Source organism: Mustela nigripes, chromosome 2 (assembly GCF_022355385.1).
Source record: "Mustela nigripes isolate SB6536 chromosome 2, MUSNIG.SB6536, whole genome shotgun sequence".
NCBI lineage: Eukaryota > Metazoa > Chordata > Mammalia > Carnivora > Mustelidae > Mustela > Mustela nigripes.
The window spans coordinates 22683256-22696696 of NC_081558.1; the positions used below are offsets into that span (position 1 = coordinate 22683256).

The 13441-nt window shown below is 45.5% G+C and overlaps 2 protein-coding genes across 5 annotated transcripts in view; both read right to left on the minus strand.

The window, feature by feature from the left end:
- ACTR8 (actin related protein 8) overlaps positions 1 to 2520 on the minus strand; it is a 21637-nt gene extending 19117 nt beyond the window's left edge. For 3 of the 4 annotated variants that reach the window (XR_009402369.1, XM_059389966.1, XM_059389965.1), the window contains exon 1: positions 2261 to 2520. Coding sequence is in view for 2 of the 4 variants with exons in the window: in XM_059389966.1 (XP_059245949.1) it covers positions 2261 to 2383 (123 nt within the window). In the remaining 2 variants the exon portion in view is untranslated. The remainder of the gene's footprint in view (positions 1 to 2260) is intronic. The other variant, XM_059389967.1, reaches the window with a different exon arrangement.
- Positions 2521 to 5735: 3215 nt separating this feature from the next.
- Positions 5736 to 12487, minus strand: SELENOK (selenoprotein K). Its single transcript, XM_059389976.1, has 4 exons — positions 12299 to 12487; positions 7942 to 8032; positions 6401 to 6484; positions 5736 to 5826 (listed from the first exon to the last, which is right to left on the minus strand). Exons 1-4 carry the CDS (start codon positions 12315 to 12317, stop codon positions 5736 to 5738), a joined length of 285 nt encoding a protein of 94 aa, XP_059245959.1. The 5' UTR covers positions 12318 to 12487.
- Between the last annotated feature and the right edge of the window lie 954 nt (positions 12488 to 13441).

Sequence of the window (13441 nt, forward strand, 5' to 3'; positions counted from 1 at the left end):
ATGTAGGCAGAGAGGCAGGCAGAGAGAGAGAGAGAGAAAGAGGGAAGCAGGCTTCCTGCGGAGCAGAGAGCCCGATGCGGGGCTCGATCCCAGGACCCTGAGATCATGACCCGAGCCGAAGGCAGCAGCCCAAACCACTGAGCCACCCAGGCGCCCCCTCTTTAACCTTCTTAATCTAGACCTCTCTTGGTATTTTAACTCACCATCATGACTTCTAGGTCTGCACACAGGTTAACTCCCTTTGCCTGCCATGTCCTTTCTCCCTGGTACATCTTACTTCTCCCTTCAGTTCTGAAGTTAAATGCTATTAGACTAGGATTGTTTTCCCTGTGCAATATAATTTTCACGGCAACTGTCATGCTTGTAATTAGTTACTGTCTGCCCCCCCAACAGACAAAAACCTTTATGTAAGAAGGGATCACTTGTGTCTTGTTCACTACTCTGTGCCCAGCAGAAGGCACACAGGAACCTAGAAAGTGTCTGCTGAATGCACCTCTTCCATGGGGTTGGCATGATGTTAAACAGGACTTCCCGAGCTTTTCTGGAATATGGTCGACATCTGTCCAGTAGACTGGAGTAAAAAGATGAAGCTGCTTGCCGTCAGGGACACCTGTACCTCATTTACAGCACACAGGCTGCAGCACATTGACTAGAAAGCTCTGGGGTTAGGAATGGCAGTTTCCCAAAAGTGTGGACAAATGTTTTTTAATAATTCCATATTTATATCAACATATTAGGAAAAAACCTAGCTGGTAAGTCCCACGAATCATTTCCCAGAATAGTACCGCTTAAATAAGACTGAGTAAAAAGGTACTAACTAACAAAAGGGTGTTTGTTTAACAACAAACTAACAAACTAAAGGGTATTCTACAACGACTGAGGAAATGCCGCTACAGTGATTAAGGGCCCAGGCTATGGATTCACAGACTTGGCTTCCAATTCATACTGCAGCACTTCCTTCCTCTGGAGGAAGCTCCCACCTCACCGTTATTGTGAGGATTCAGCCAGATAATCAGTCTGGCTAGCTCTTCCAAAGTTCTCCACTGCCTTCCAGAAGAGACCCGACTCTGGCTTTGAGACTCCTGTGATAGGCTCTGCTAAGATCTGCAGCATCACCTTCTGCACCTTCTTCCTCACTTCCAGACATCCTGATCGCCAAAACTTCGTATGATCACCAAAACTTCACATTCTCTCCTGGCCCAGGTCACTTCCACGCTGTTCTCCTTCCCTGAGATTCCCCCTGACTCCTGATCATTCTTCAGGTCTTGGTCCTGAGGTCACTTCCTTTTCAACCATCCCAGGCCATCAGGGCTAAAGGGGGTACCTGCGGCGGGTGCCCAACACCTCCCTATGGCCTTCTGCACTAGCCCGTCCCACGCCATGCCCTGATACCTGCTGCCCCCTGCCCAACTGTGAGCTCTACCCTCCTGCCTCCCACTCACAGACCAAGAATCCTAGAGGGTGAGAACCGGCAAGGCCCTTACAGACCAGCCACTCTGCTGCCTCAACTCCATGGGTGGAGAAACTGAGGCCTGTACCACAGGAAGAACCACGCTCGGGGGTTTACGGGGACAGGGTGCTGTATGTATCCTACTGCTGCCTGGCCGGCTGGGGCGGGGGGTTATCCTTAACCCACCCACCAGTTGGGGAACTGCCTCGGAGGCGTCAACATGAAGCTGAACATTTCAATGCCTTCTTACTTTTGCTGTGAATTTGCCCATTTTCCTACGGGAACGTTGATTTTTCTCACTGATCAGTAAGCACACGCACGCGCACGCGCGCGCACACACACAGGTGTGCTCCGTGCTTGCGCTGCAACTCCAAATACTTCTTTCTGGTGAGCAGGATTTGCTCTTGCTCTGGTTCTGACACTCAAACTCCTCACGTCTACTCAGACAGTCGCCTGCCTTGGATTTTCCTAGCGTTCTGCTTGAACGGGACTCCACGCCCCGAGGTCTCTCCTTCACAAAGGAGTACGCCTGCCCCGCCAACTGTCTCTGCCCGGTGCCAAACTACCTGCGGTCAAGGACACCCCACGGCAGCGTGGAAGGCGGGTGAAAGCCCGGTCCCGGTTCCGGTTCCGGTTCCGCGGCCGGCCGGGGACGGAACTACCCCCTGCACGAGCCACCAAGGTGTGTGGGGGGGGAGGGGAGGCCCGGAAGCCTCACGTCACCACCTCCCTCCCTTCCCCCGCCTGCCTCCCCTCCCCCGCCCGGCCGGAAGGCCCTCAGCGAGACCCGCCCCCGGCGCCGCGTCTCACCTCCTGCAGCGACTCCGGCACTAGCGCGGGCACGATGGGCCTTTTCACACCGCGCTGCTCCTTCTCCTTCTCCCCGCCCTTCTCCTTCCCGTTCTCCCCGTCTCCCTTCTCCGCCTGGGTCATTGCGGCCGCGGACGCCTACCGGCTTCCAACCTCAGGGACGCGCCGCGCCGCGACGCGCCGCCGGAGCTGGAAGGCCCCCGCGCACGCGCAACCTGCCAGCCGGCTTCCCGGCAAGCAAGATGGCCGCGGGGCAGCTACCCCGGAGACTTCCGGGAAAGCGGAGGGGCGGAGCCACCCGGAGGAGGGGGCGGGGAGGGGGTGGGGCGTGATGGGTGAGTATTGCTGCGATTGGTCCTGGCGGTAGCATGCCCACGGCCGACTTGCTTTTATTTCGAGGGCTTACGCAGGAGCAGCGGGTACGCGTCTTTTGGCTTAGCTCACGGCTTCTTTGCTCGCTTCCAAGACCCCACGCATATTCTAGTTCTCATACTGCGCTGGTGATGCTCAGTCCGGCCTCTGATGTTAAGGTGTTCTTGAATTAGGGCGCCTCACTCCACATCCCTTGCGCCAATTTATCCAGTTTCGTGGCTTTACATATGAAGATAACTCCCAAATACGTGATTCCCGTCTGGAAGTCTCCCTGAGATCCAGACTGACAACAGATTGCCTGGTATCTCCATTTGGATATCCACAAGGCATTGCAAACTTAAATGAGCCCAAACTGACTCTTGATCCGTCCGCCCCCACACCTCAACACTACGGTCTCTCTCACCATCTCAGTAAATAACACTTCTATTCTTCAGTTGTCCAATCCATCAGCAAATCCTGTTGTCGCTCAAATACATCTTGAACGAACGCACTTCTCCATTCCTACTGCTACTACTTAGCCCAAACTACCATCTCACCGGGACTGTAACAGCCTTTTAACCCAACTCCCTGCTTGGTCTTGTCCTCCTTCAGTCTGTTCTTCAGTCGGTTGCCCAAGTGTCAAGTTTTAAAGTATGTAGTTAAGACAATCAGTACTACATACCTAGCACTCCATATAATAGCACCAATGAGTATTCTCAAAAATTAAACCCATGCTTTGTTTCCTGGCTCATGGAACAGAATCTAAACTAACCACAGCCTAGAAAGCCATTCTTAATCCAGTCCCTGCTACATCACTAAATTCACCTCATCGCTCTCCTTCTGTTGGCATTTCCAGCTACACTTACTTTCAGCCTCTCAGACATGTCAAGCCCTTCCCATCATTGAGCCACCGCTCATGCTGTTGCCTTTTTCCTGGAGTGCTCTTCCTTCAGTGTGCTCATTTTCAGTCTGTCTCAACCCAAATGTCACCTCAGAGAAGCCTCCCTGTTATCTTACTACCTCTGAACCAGGAATTAAGTCTGTACTTGGCTGCTCACCGTTTCCCACACTAAAAAGGAACTTTGTCTTACTCTCCACCATTATCTTCAGCACACAGTAGGCACCCAATAAATATTGGTGGATTAAATACTGCTGAATGAAGAATCCCTTGAAGTAGGAATTTAATCCCCACTTCATAGATGAGTACACTGGGATAGAACGACATGACTTAGTCAAGAACATAAGCTATTGAGTAGCAAAGACAATAACTGAACACTGGCCACTTAATAGGCTACTTTCTGCCCTACAGTGGTCTACCTCATGCTCAGAGAGAGCTAAATACCAGAGGCAGTCAGGACTGTAGAATAGCCCTAAATATAGAGTCCTGCGGAGGAGTTGGGGGGGTGCACAGGGATCATGAATCACATGCACAGAGAAGCAATCACGTCCTGAGACTACCCAGGTCTTCTCCCCACTTAAGTGCTTTGACAGAATGACCTCTGCCATTCACTAGCCACACAATCACAAAACTTTGCTGAGTCCTTGCTTGTTATCTGTATAATGCAAGTATCGTCTACCTACTGTAGTGTCAGAATATGTAAAAGATAAAATGTCTGACACAGACTTGAATGATCAATAACTGTCTCTATTATCCTTAACCTGAAAATTGTCTTGTAATTGCCCCTTCCCTTATGTTGGAAGATCAGTAGCTCTCATGCCACCACATCTCCACTTCCTGGCAAACAGGGTTGAATAAATATATCCAAGTAAATATAAAAATGCCTTTACCCAGGGTACCTGGGTGCCTCAGTTGGCTAAGCATCTGCCTTCAGCTCAGGTCATGATCCCAGGGTCCAGGGTTTGAGCCCAGTGTTAGGCTCCCTCCTCTTCCTTTGTACAACCAGCCACCCCCATCCCCCTCAAGTTGTGTGCTCATTCATTCTCTCAAAATCTTAAAAAAAAATGCTTTTATCTGAACACTTCGGTTCAAAGACTGTTAAACACAAAGAATTATCTGTATTATTCATCTTTCCAACAGATAATTCAGTGCCTATCACATGCAGCACTTCAGTAAAAAAGACAAAATCCCAACCTCATCGAGCTTCCATTCTAGTCATAGAATGTGAGTTATCAGCATTTACAGGGTGTGTGTATGTGTGTGTGTGAAAGCTAACAGGCAGTATCTTAAGTAATGTTTTAGAATTCAAATTTGTCAGTATAACACAGAAGTCTATGATTTTAAAGACCACCTAGCCAATCTTCATTTTGTAACTCAGGTTTGTCGGTTATGGCTTTATAATTACCCCGATAATTATATATGATAGCTAATCTGATACTCTGTTTTAAAGATTCATAGGACAAATAGGTTTCAAGATAAAATTGTATGCATACTACTGGAATAAATACAATGTGATTTATTTATAAATGAGAACAAATTAACAATGAATACTATTTCAAGTTAAAAAGGTGACACTATATTCAATACAGAATACACAACCTTTTATTTTTCTTCAAATTTGGAGTTTTTTAATTATACAAAGATGAGAAGTCAAGGTCTGTAACCTAAAAATATTTACTTATTAAAACTATATTAATACTTTCATAAACTATACAAAAAAGATAATGAGACAAACATGTACATTTATAGAAGAACTGCATGTCAGTCATGCCAGATCCCTGGGAAGGGAATTCCCAGCACAACCTCATTCGTCTGTGAGGACACAGAGCAATCCCTGTTCAGGCACACACATTCAATTCCTTGTTCAGCATGGTCAGCACTCTACTTCTTGATGGTTTCCCTCTGTTACGAATGTGCATGTCCAGTTGTCTGCTTCTTAGAGCAGACATTTACCTAAAAGAAAGTGTTATAACAATCAGTTACTAGTTATTAATTTAGGTTTGCACCAAAAAAATCCAACAATCCCATTTTTTTGGAACTGTTTTTCAAAAGACACTTTGATAATAAAATACAATAAATTTTTCAAGGGTTAAGATAGAATTATTTTTCCACATAAGATGTCTGAATAGTAACAAAATATTGGATAAGTTCTGTTTTCTTAAAAAAACTTTCCCTAAGAGGATATTTCAAAATGAAATCTCTGCAGAGTAATTTCAAATTATTAAGTTACCTTCCTCATCCACCAGCCATTGGAGGAGGACTAGGGCCACGCAGATGATTAATTCGACCCATTCTTCTGGGAGGGTTGCCTGGTGGCCTAATAAAAGAAAATTTAATTTCTGCTGTTTAGTAGACATGAAGCGATTCCTTCCAAACACTCGAACAGACTATTTAAAATAGGAACTGCCAATTAGGTCAGGAGTTGAGAACATTCAAATACAGGGACCCAACACTTAATGCACATGACAAAAGTGAGTCAAGCAAGGAATTGTGATGATCTGAACAGTCCTCCCTGTAAATGAAAGCCCAAATGAAACCCAGCTTCCTGGAAATGTAAGCCCAACTTCATGCCGCTTCATCTTCTCTGGTTTTCTTTACCAGTGGGAATCCAGATTCTAAAGTAAAATCTCTAGATTTAAGGGTTGTCATCAGTTTTCATCCTCTAATTTGGACTTTTCCCATAGGATATTTGATACACATTTTAGCTTTGTCAAAGTGACTCTAATGATCAAATCAGAAGCAACTTGACTTAATTTACAGCAATGCATTAATTTTATGAAATAGAATTTAAACCTTTATTTCCATGAGCCTATGCCTATCCACCTATAATTTTAACTTAATTAAAATTACAGAGTGGTAAAAATATCTATTATCAATTTAAAAAGCTCTACCCTCTTCCATCATCGTATCTGGAATCAGAGGAACTTCCATAGCCTCTTCTCTTTTTCACATCTTGTTGAAGCAGAGTCTTGAAACTGAAATAAGGGGCAGAAAACAAAAATATCACTTCCAACATTATAAAATGTATCTCCATAGTTTCAGTTATGTGTGTGAGCAGTGACTAAAGTAAACCAACTTAGTTCCAACCCCAAAATTTCTCGAAGCCACCTGGACAACAGCACATAGCACGTGTCCACACAGGTGCCGTGGAAGGAAGCCCCCATTCCTTATCTTTCTTACATGCTAATAACTCTCCTTGACGGAGTCTAGGAGTGACTCTGAAACCAGAGCCATCCCCAACTTCCTTTCTCCACTTTACATCAGCTGTCAGGCCTCGTTGTCTGTTCCTACAGCACTGCACATTCATTTCCCCCACATTTCCCCTGTCAACAGTCTGTCCAATGTTACCCTGCTGAGGGAGGAGCCTAGGGTGGTGTGCCAGAAGCACAGGGCTTCTGGGAAACCATCTGTATGGAATTTTCTTTACTTGTGGAAGGGGAAGAAGTTAAAACAATGTTTTAAAAAAAATAATAGGGAGTAGGTGAGATGTGTGAGACTTTAAGGAAGTTCTGTATTGGGTAACTTAATGCCCCTCTGTCCCACTGTATTTTTCTACAGAACGATCTCTTCCATTCCCCCTCCTTCTACTTGTGCTACATGCAGCCTTCAGATTAAATCACAGTGACAATTCAATTAAGTATAAAGATCGCAGTCTGCCATTCAAACCTCTCTGCCATCTTTCCTGTGTTTCCTCCACTTGGAGTAACTTGCTCTGATGTCCACCTCCCACAATCATGCCCAGCCCAACACCCATTATAATACAAATTAAAGTAGATGAAGGGGCAGTCTCCCACATCTCTGCATCCATGCAGCTCTCTGCCACGTGATGTTCAAATATATACATATATTCCAACTTAGCGTGAGTAAGACTTATTGGTAGGTGATGAATAATTTTCACAAAACAAATAGTATGGGAAAGACCAAAAAATGCATTTAACTAAAAGTTGCTTGAAATTATGGTAAAGTTTAAATTTTTGGCTTCTGTGTCAATTCTAACAATTTAAAAAACAATTTTATTACTTGGGATATTTTGTATCAAGATCAAATACCTCTCCTTGGTTTATTGTATAATCTGGAGTAACAGCTGCACATACACACTACAGCTGAAACAGCAGAGAGAAAGTGGGGCACTGTCATTTGGCATTAGAATGGGAAGGCCCGGCTCCATAGATGCAGACTGAAATGGTGACAACACCAAGGCTAAGCCACAGTCAAGCTTCTAAACTATCATATTCATACTTGTTAGATGTATAAGTCAGCTTTACCACCACAAAAGTCTTCATTTTCCTTAGCAAAGCTAATAATTAAAAAATATATATTGTAATTAAAAACTGTTTTTGAAAAGCTCAGCTTAAGAACCTCAACATAACGTACCTAATGTACTTCTGTTAACTTAAATAACAGGGCTATTAAGAGCACTGTTAACACTTACAACAAAACCACGAACTCTGCTATTCCCCAGAAGAAATCTGTTATGAAAGATAATCTCCATGGGGACTGACTCCGGCTGTCCAATACTTGTCCTACAGACAAAAAAAAAAAGAAACTTCAGTTAGAACTATAAATCTGACACAAGATGTATTACCATTCTTAGGGAATTACCACTGAATTACCATTGCTTAGGGAATAGTAAGACTCAGTTTTCAACTTGTTCACTGTTCCAGATGGCCAACACAAGGAAAGGTTTGTTATCTGTGTGTCCTTCAAAAGAAGGGTTCAGGGAAGTAAATAAAGCTCTTTGATCTACAGGTCTTTTAATATGTCAAATGTTTTCCTATGTTCCTAATTTTGGTGAGCGGCAATTCAAGTATTTTTTTCCTCTTTCTAAATTATGGTAAAATACAAATTAAAAATTCCCATTTTAACCATTTTTAAGTGTATAGTTCTATGGTATTAAGTACATTCACACTGTTGTACAACCATCACCATCATCCATCTCCAGAACTTTCTGAATCTTCCCCTAACTGAAACTCACTCTCATTCAGCACTAACTCCCCTTTTCTCACTTCCCCTACTTCCTGGCAACCACCCTTTTACTTTCTGTCTCTATGAATTTGACTGCTCTAGGAACCTCATGTGAGGAATCACATAATATTTTTACTTTGATGACAGGCTTATATGTCTTCATGTCTCACCCATGTTACATTGCAGGTATGTCAAACTTATCCCCCCCCCCTTTTAAGGCTGACTAATATTCCCATCATGTGTATATGCCGCGTTTTGTTATGCATACATCTGTTGATGGGACACTCGGGTTGCTTCCACCCATTGGCTATTGTGACAATGCTGGTATGAATGCCAGTGCATGAATCTGTTTATTCAAGTATTTTGAGGAAACAAATGGAATGAGTAAATATAAAAGAATATTCACACCACTTGAATGAAAAATTGTAAAATATTTCACAATGTGAAATGTGAAAACATTTTTCACCTGCAAAGTCTCTTTCCTGTATAAAAAAAGCTGTTTATATATACCCTTAAGATCTTTACAGTTATGGGGCACCTGGGTGGCTCAGTGGGATAAAGCCTCGCCTTCGGCTCAGGTCATAATCTCAGGATCCTGGGATCAAGCCCCAAATCGGGTTCTCTGCTCAGCAGGGAGCCCGCTCCCGCGCGCCCCCTCACCCCCGCGCCTGTCTCTCTGCCTACTTGTGATCTCTGTCAAATAAATAAATAAAATCTTTAAAAAAAATCTTTACAGTTCTGTTAAAATTTCCATAAATCAAAGAGTCTGGATATTCTAAGTACTGAAGAGAACTTGCCCTGTTCATTAAAATAGCCACAATTCTTCTGTAATTCCACTGTAATGGGATGCTGTTGATTCTAATTATGGATTCCATGTTTGTTTGTTTTTTAAGAGTTATTTATTTACTTTAGAGAAGGAGAAAGGAACAAGCAGACTCCCCACTAAGCGTGGAGCCTGACACGCTAAACCCAGGATCCTCAGATCATGACTTAAGCCAAAATCAAGACTTGGACGCCTAACTGACTGAGCCAGCCAGGTGCCCCTATGGACTCATTTTATCTTAAGCAAAAATGAGGATCTATTTTTCAAACCACTTTTAAATAGTGGAAGCTACAACATGAAAAGTTATAGCTCTAGAGTTTTAGTCTTGATATTAAGAGGTCAGAATATTTTGAAAGAACAGCTGTCAACCACCTCTCCTCTCCATTTTCTCAAGGGCTTCACCACACTGACATCCGCCCTCACAGTCAGGGTCTACAATTCCTCTTTGACTGCCTTACTTTCAAGGATCCATCTGGATCTGAGCTCTCAATGGAGCTACTGACAAAAAAGGGATAAACTTCAAGCCAGTGTGTGGGTGATACGCTCTGGTTCTGCCTCTTACTAGCTCTGCTTCATTGGCTGATATGATATTTTCCTGCTCTGAGAAAAGGTATTTCAAAGCTAGTCAACATTTAGGATTGCTGAAGAAAAAGTCATGTGATAGCAAGAGAAATGTTCTGTCACTGTGAAGTGCTAATAAATTCAATCCTAAGAGAGATCTAACCAGAACACAACAATTCTTTCTTTGGGACTCTAAAGAATCCTCTGCATGCACTTGCATTGTTCTATCTTGCTTTAGCACTTTTCCCTCCTAGCTTCTGAAGGCAGAAAGCTCCCCTCCCAATATCTGCAGAGGGAAATAAGTTGCTTGGATATAACTGGCATTTCTCAACTATAAAGGTGAGATAAAAGGCCTTAATAGAACCTTTATGTTATTTATGTGGATCCACTACTGAGTAAGGTACAGGTGAGGCTAGGTCGGGAGAGGTAGGTAGCGAGCTACGGGATCAGGCTCACAAAAATCACAAAAAATGTGGAGGTGTGAGGGAACCAGAAATAAGGGAACAAACTTGACCACCCTGCCCTAGGTGTCAGAAGTGGGGTCTTGTTATAACAGCTACTTGTGACCAACAAAGAATTACCTGACCCTAAAAAGAAAGTAAGCCATTGAAGGTGTTATTACTAGTCCTTACTCTATGGTGCTATCAATAGAGATGTTAGAAGGATTTAAGTTCCCTGGTTAGCTTTCTATAAAAGAGCAGCCCTAAAAACCCTCAGTGGCAACCCTGTTGGGACCCCTCTCACTCCTGAAAGCTTTTTCTGTATCCCCACTTAATGAAACTCTTACCACTTTACTCATTCTCCTATGTCCACGATTCAATTTTCAACTGCGTGAGATACAAACCTCACTCTCCCACTTCACTATGACAATGCACGTACTACAAAAGACGTACTACAAAGAATGACACCATAATGCATACATAGAAGCTGCCAGCCTTACCAATAAAGGATATAGCACAAAGTCTGCTAAAAAAAAAAGTGCCCCAAATAAGATGAAACTCTGATGCTTTTGGGTAGTGTCCATCACCCCACTTGTTTCTGAGATTTTTAACTGGAGGAGGAGGCGGGAAGGCATATTTGAAGAGAAATACAAAATGCACTCAGACAGAAGACTTCTTACTCGTCACCTGCATCCTCTCTGAAGATAAACAGATGATTCAAAGAGAACAAGGACCTAGCTCCACGGATCCTGCTTGCTAAGACTGCACCAAATATCACATGATTCCACCTGAGTCAACCAGGTGGCAGAGGGTTTTGGCATTGGTCTGACCCAGTCATATTGTGTCTTTCCTTTTCAAGCACTTAACTATTATTAAGATTCATTTGTTTTGGGGCGCCTGGGTGGCAGTGGATTAAGCCTCTGCCTTTGGCTCAGGTCATGATCTTAGGGTCCTGAGATCGAGCCCCCGCATCGGTCTCTCTGCTCAGCGGGGAGCCTGCTTCCTCCTCTCTCTCTGCCTACTTGTGATCTCTGTCTGTCAAATAAATAAATAAAAATTTAAAAAAAAAAAGATTCGTTTGTTTTGTTGAAAGGACAAGCTAGGAAGCGAGCGCACAGGGTAGGGACAAAGGGAGTGAGAATTCCAAGCCAAGTCCCCGCTGAGCGCGGAGCCGCAGGCAGGGCAGATCCCACCACCCTCAGTTCACAACAGGAGTCAAATCAAGTGTCCGATAACGCTCAACCGACTGAGCCACCCAGGCGACACTTTCTTTGCAGAATCGCAGAACGAAGTCACTCTCAAGATTCTCTACTCCAGGAATAGTTACCTTTGTGCCTACAGGGGGCGGTGCTTCTTCCTGCGCCCCTCGCAATTAGGGCAGAGAAAAAAATTACGTGTATGACTAGCTACCTACTCCCGGGGGCGGGAGAGGGGGAAGGGAGGGCTATCCCACTTATTCAATTCTCCTTCTACATTATAAAGACCGTCTAGAAGGTAACAGCAAGGACGCGGACCGCAGTCACCTCTGCTCCAAAGCCCACTGAGCCATCCTTAACTACCTTCGTGCCGCCAGGCAACCTACTGCGCCTAGCGGCGTCTCAGAATCTCCGCCCCTAAAATCGGGTAACCAAACGACGACCTGAGCAGGGCGGCCGCCGAGACGGAATGGGTTAATAGCGCGAAAGTTACAACAGCGCCCAGACACGGGCGCCACGCAGACAGACGGCGCTAGCCCTGCTGTCATTACTAGCTAAGGACGCGGGCGCCCGAGAGCAAAGAGCGCGTCAGCGACCAAGCTGGGCGAGGACGTCGGGCAGCCGGTACCGTCGTCAGCACCGGGACCTCGGCTCCCCCCGCCTCCGAGCTCAGAGACGCTCGGCTGACGCGGCGCGGGGCCCAGCGACTTCGGGAAATAGGTACTGGGCCGACGGGCGAGGATGGAAGAAAACCGGGTCCGGCCTCCCAGGCCAGCGGCCGCCCCTCAGGACCCTGCAACTCACCATTCGAGATGTAAACCATCTTCGCCGCTTGTTGCCGGCTTCCGGAGCGACTGACGGGCTTGGCTCCTCTCGGCCTCGGTATCTCCCTCTGCGCCCCGCCCTTGAACGTCACAGTCCGCGGTTAGACCAACCAGCAACGGAGGAAGGAGGTGGACAGAACCCATTGGCTGCTGGGAGGAACACGCACACGACTGCCGGTTTTTGCGTCGTCACGCGGGCGACTTCCGGTCGAGCGAGGGCTGCGAGGCAGGTGACCGGAAGTGATGTTTGGGATTTAACCCGTAAGCGCGCGCTTACCTGCCTGCTTTGGGGAATGGCGCTGGAAGGGTTCCTCTTCCCCGCGCGGTGAGGAGAAACTGTTTTCTGGTTGCTTGCCGGACCCAGGGACGGGAAGGCGAAGCTGTACAGTGGCTTGAAGAAGTGCTGGCAGGAGGAAGTTCCTGAGAGTATTCCAGAAGTGTTGATATTTGAGGGCGTGGAGGGCAGTGCTCTTGGGCCCAGGCGGTGACCAAACCCGACGGAGCTTTAGTGTCCCGTTTTCGGAATACATAGACAGGCACCCGTTAGATGTGTTCATTATTTGTAAAACCAGTGTTTCTGAATGGGGTTCCTAGCTCCTGTGAGGCTGAAGGACCCCAGGTCAGAACTATAGTATAGCCTATAAGTTTTAACATTCTTTTTATAACCAGCTTATGCTAAGAAACTGTGGCCAGCTGACCATAGATAAGGGAGTCAGCAAGCAGCATAACAGGATAACGAATAGTGAAAATCTGTGTTTAACCCAGCTGTTTCTGGCTTCTGTATAATAATGCTTCTAATGCTTTGCTAAGAAATAAAAAACTGCTTAAACCCTCGTTCACTGTGTAATCAAATAAAGTTATACCCTTCCCCTTTTAAGAATTTCCCCTACTACTAAGTAAAATTGATAAGGGTTGCCTCCCGTACCAAGGCCGGAGACACAACCCGTACGCTAGCTGGAGACGTGCGGTTCAGCACGTACGCTAGCTGGAGACGTGCGGTTCAGCACGTACGCTAGCTGGAGACGTGCGGTTCAGCACGTATACAGATAAAGGTTAGAAACGTGCAATTCAACACGTACCCTCTACTGTACACTACCTGAACGGTGACTGGCCAGAATGTATG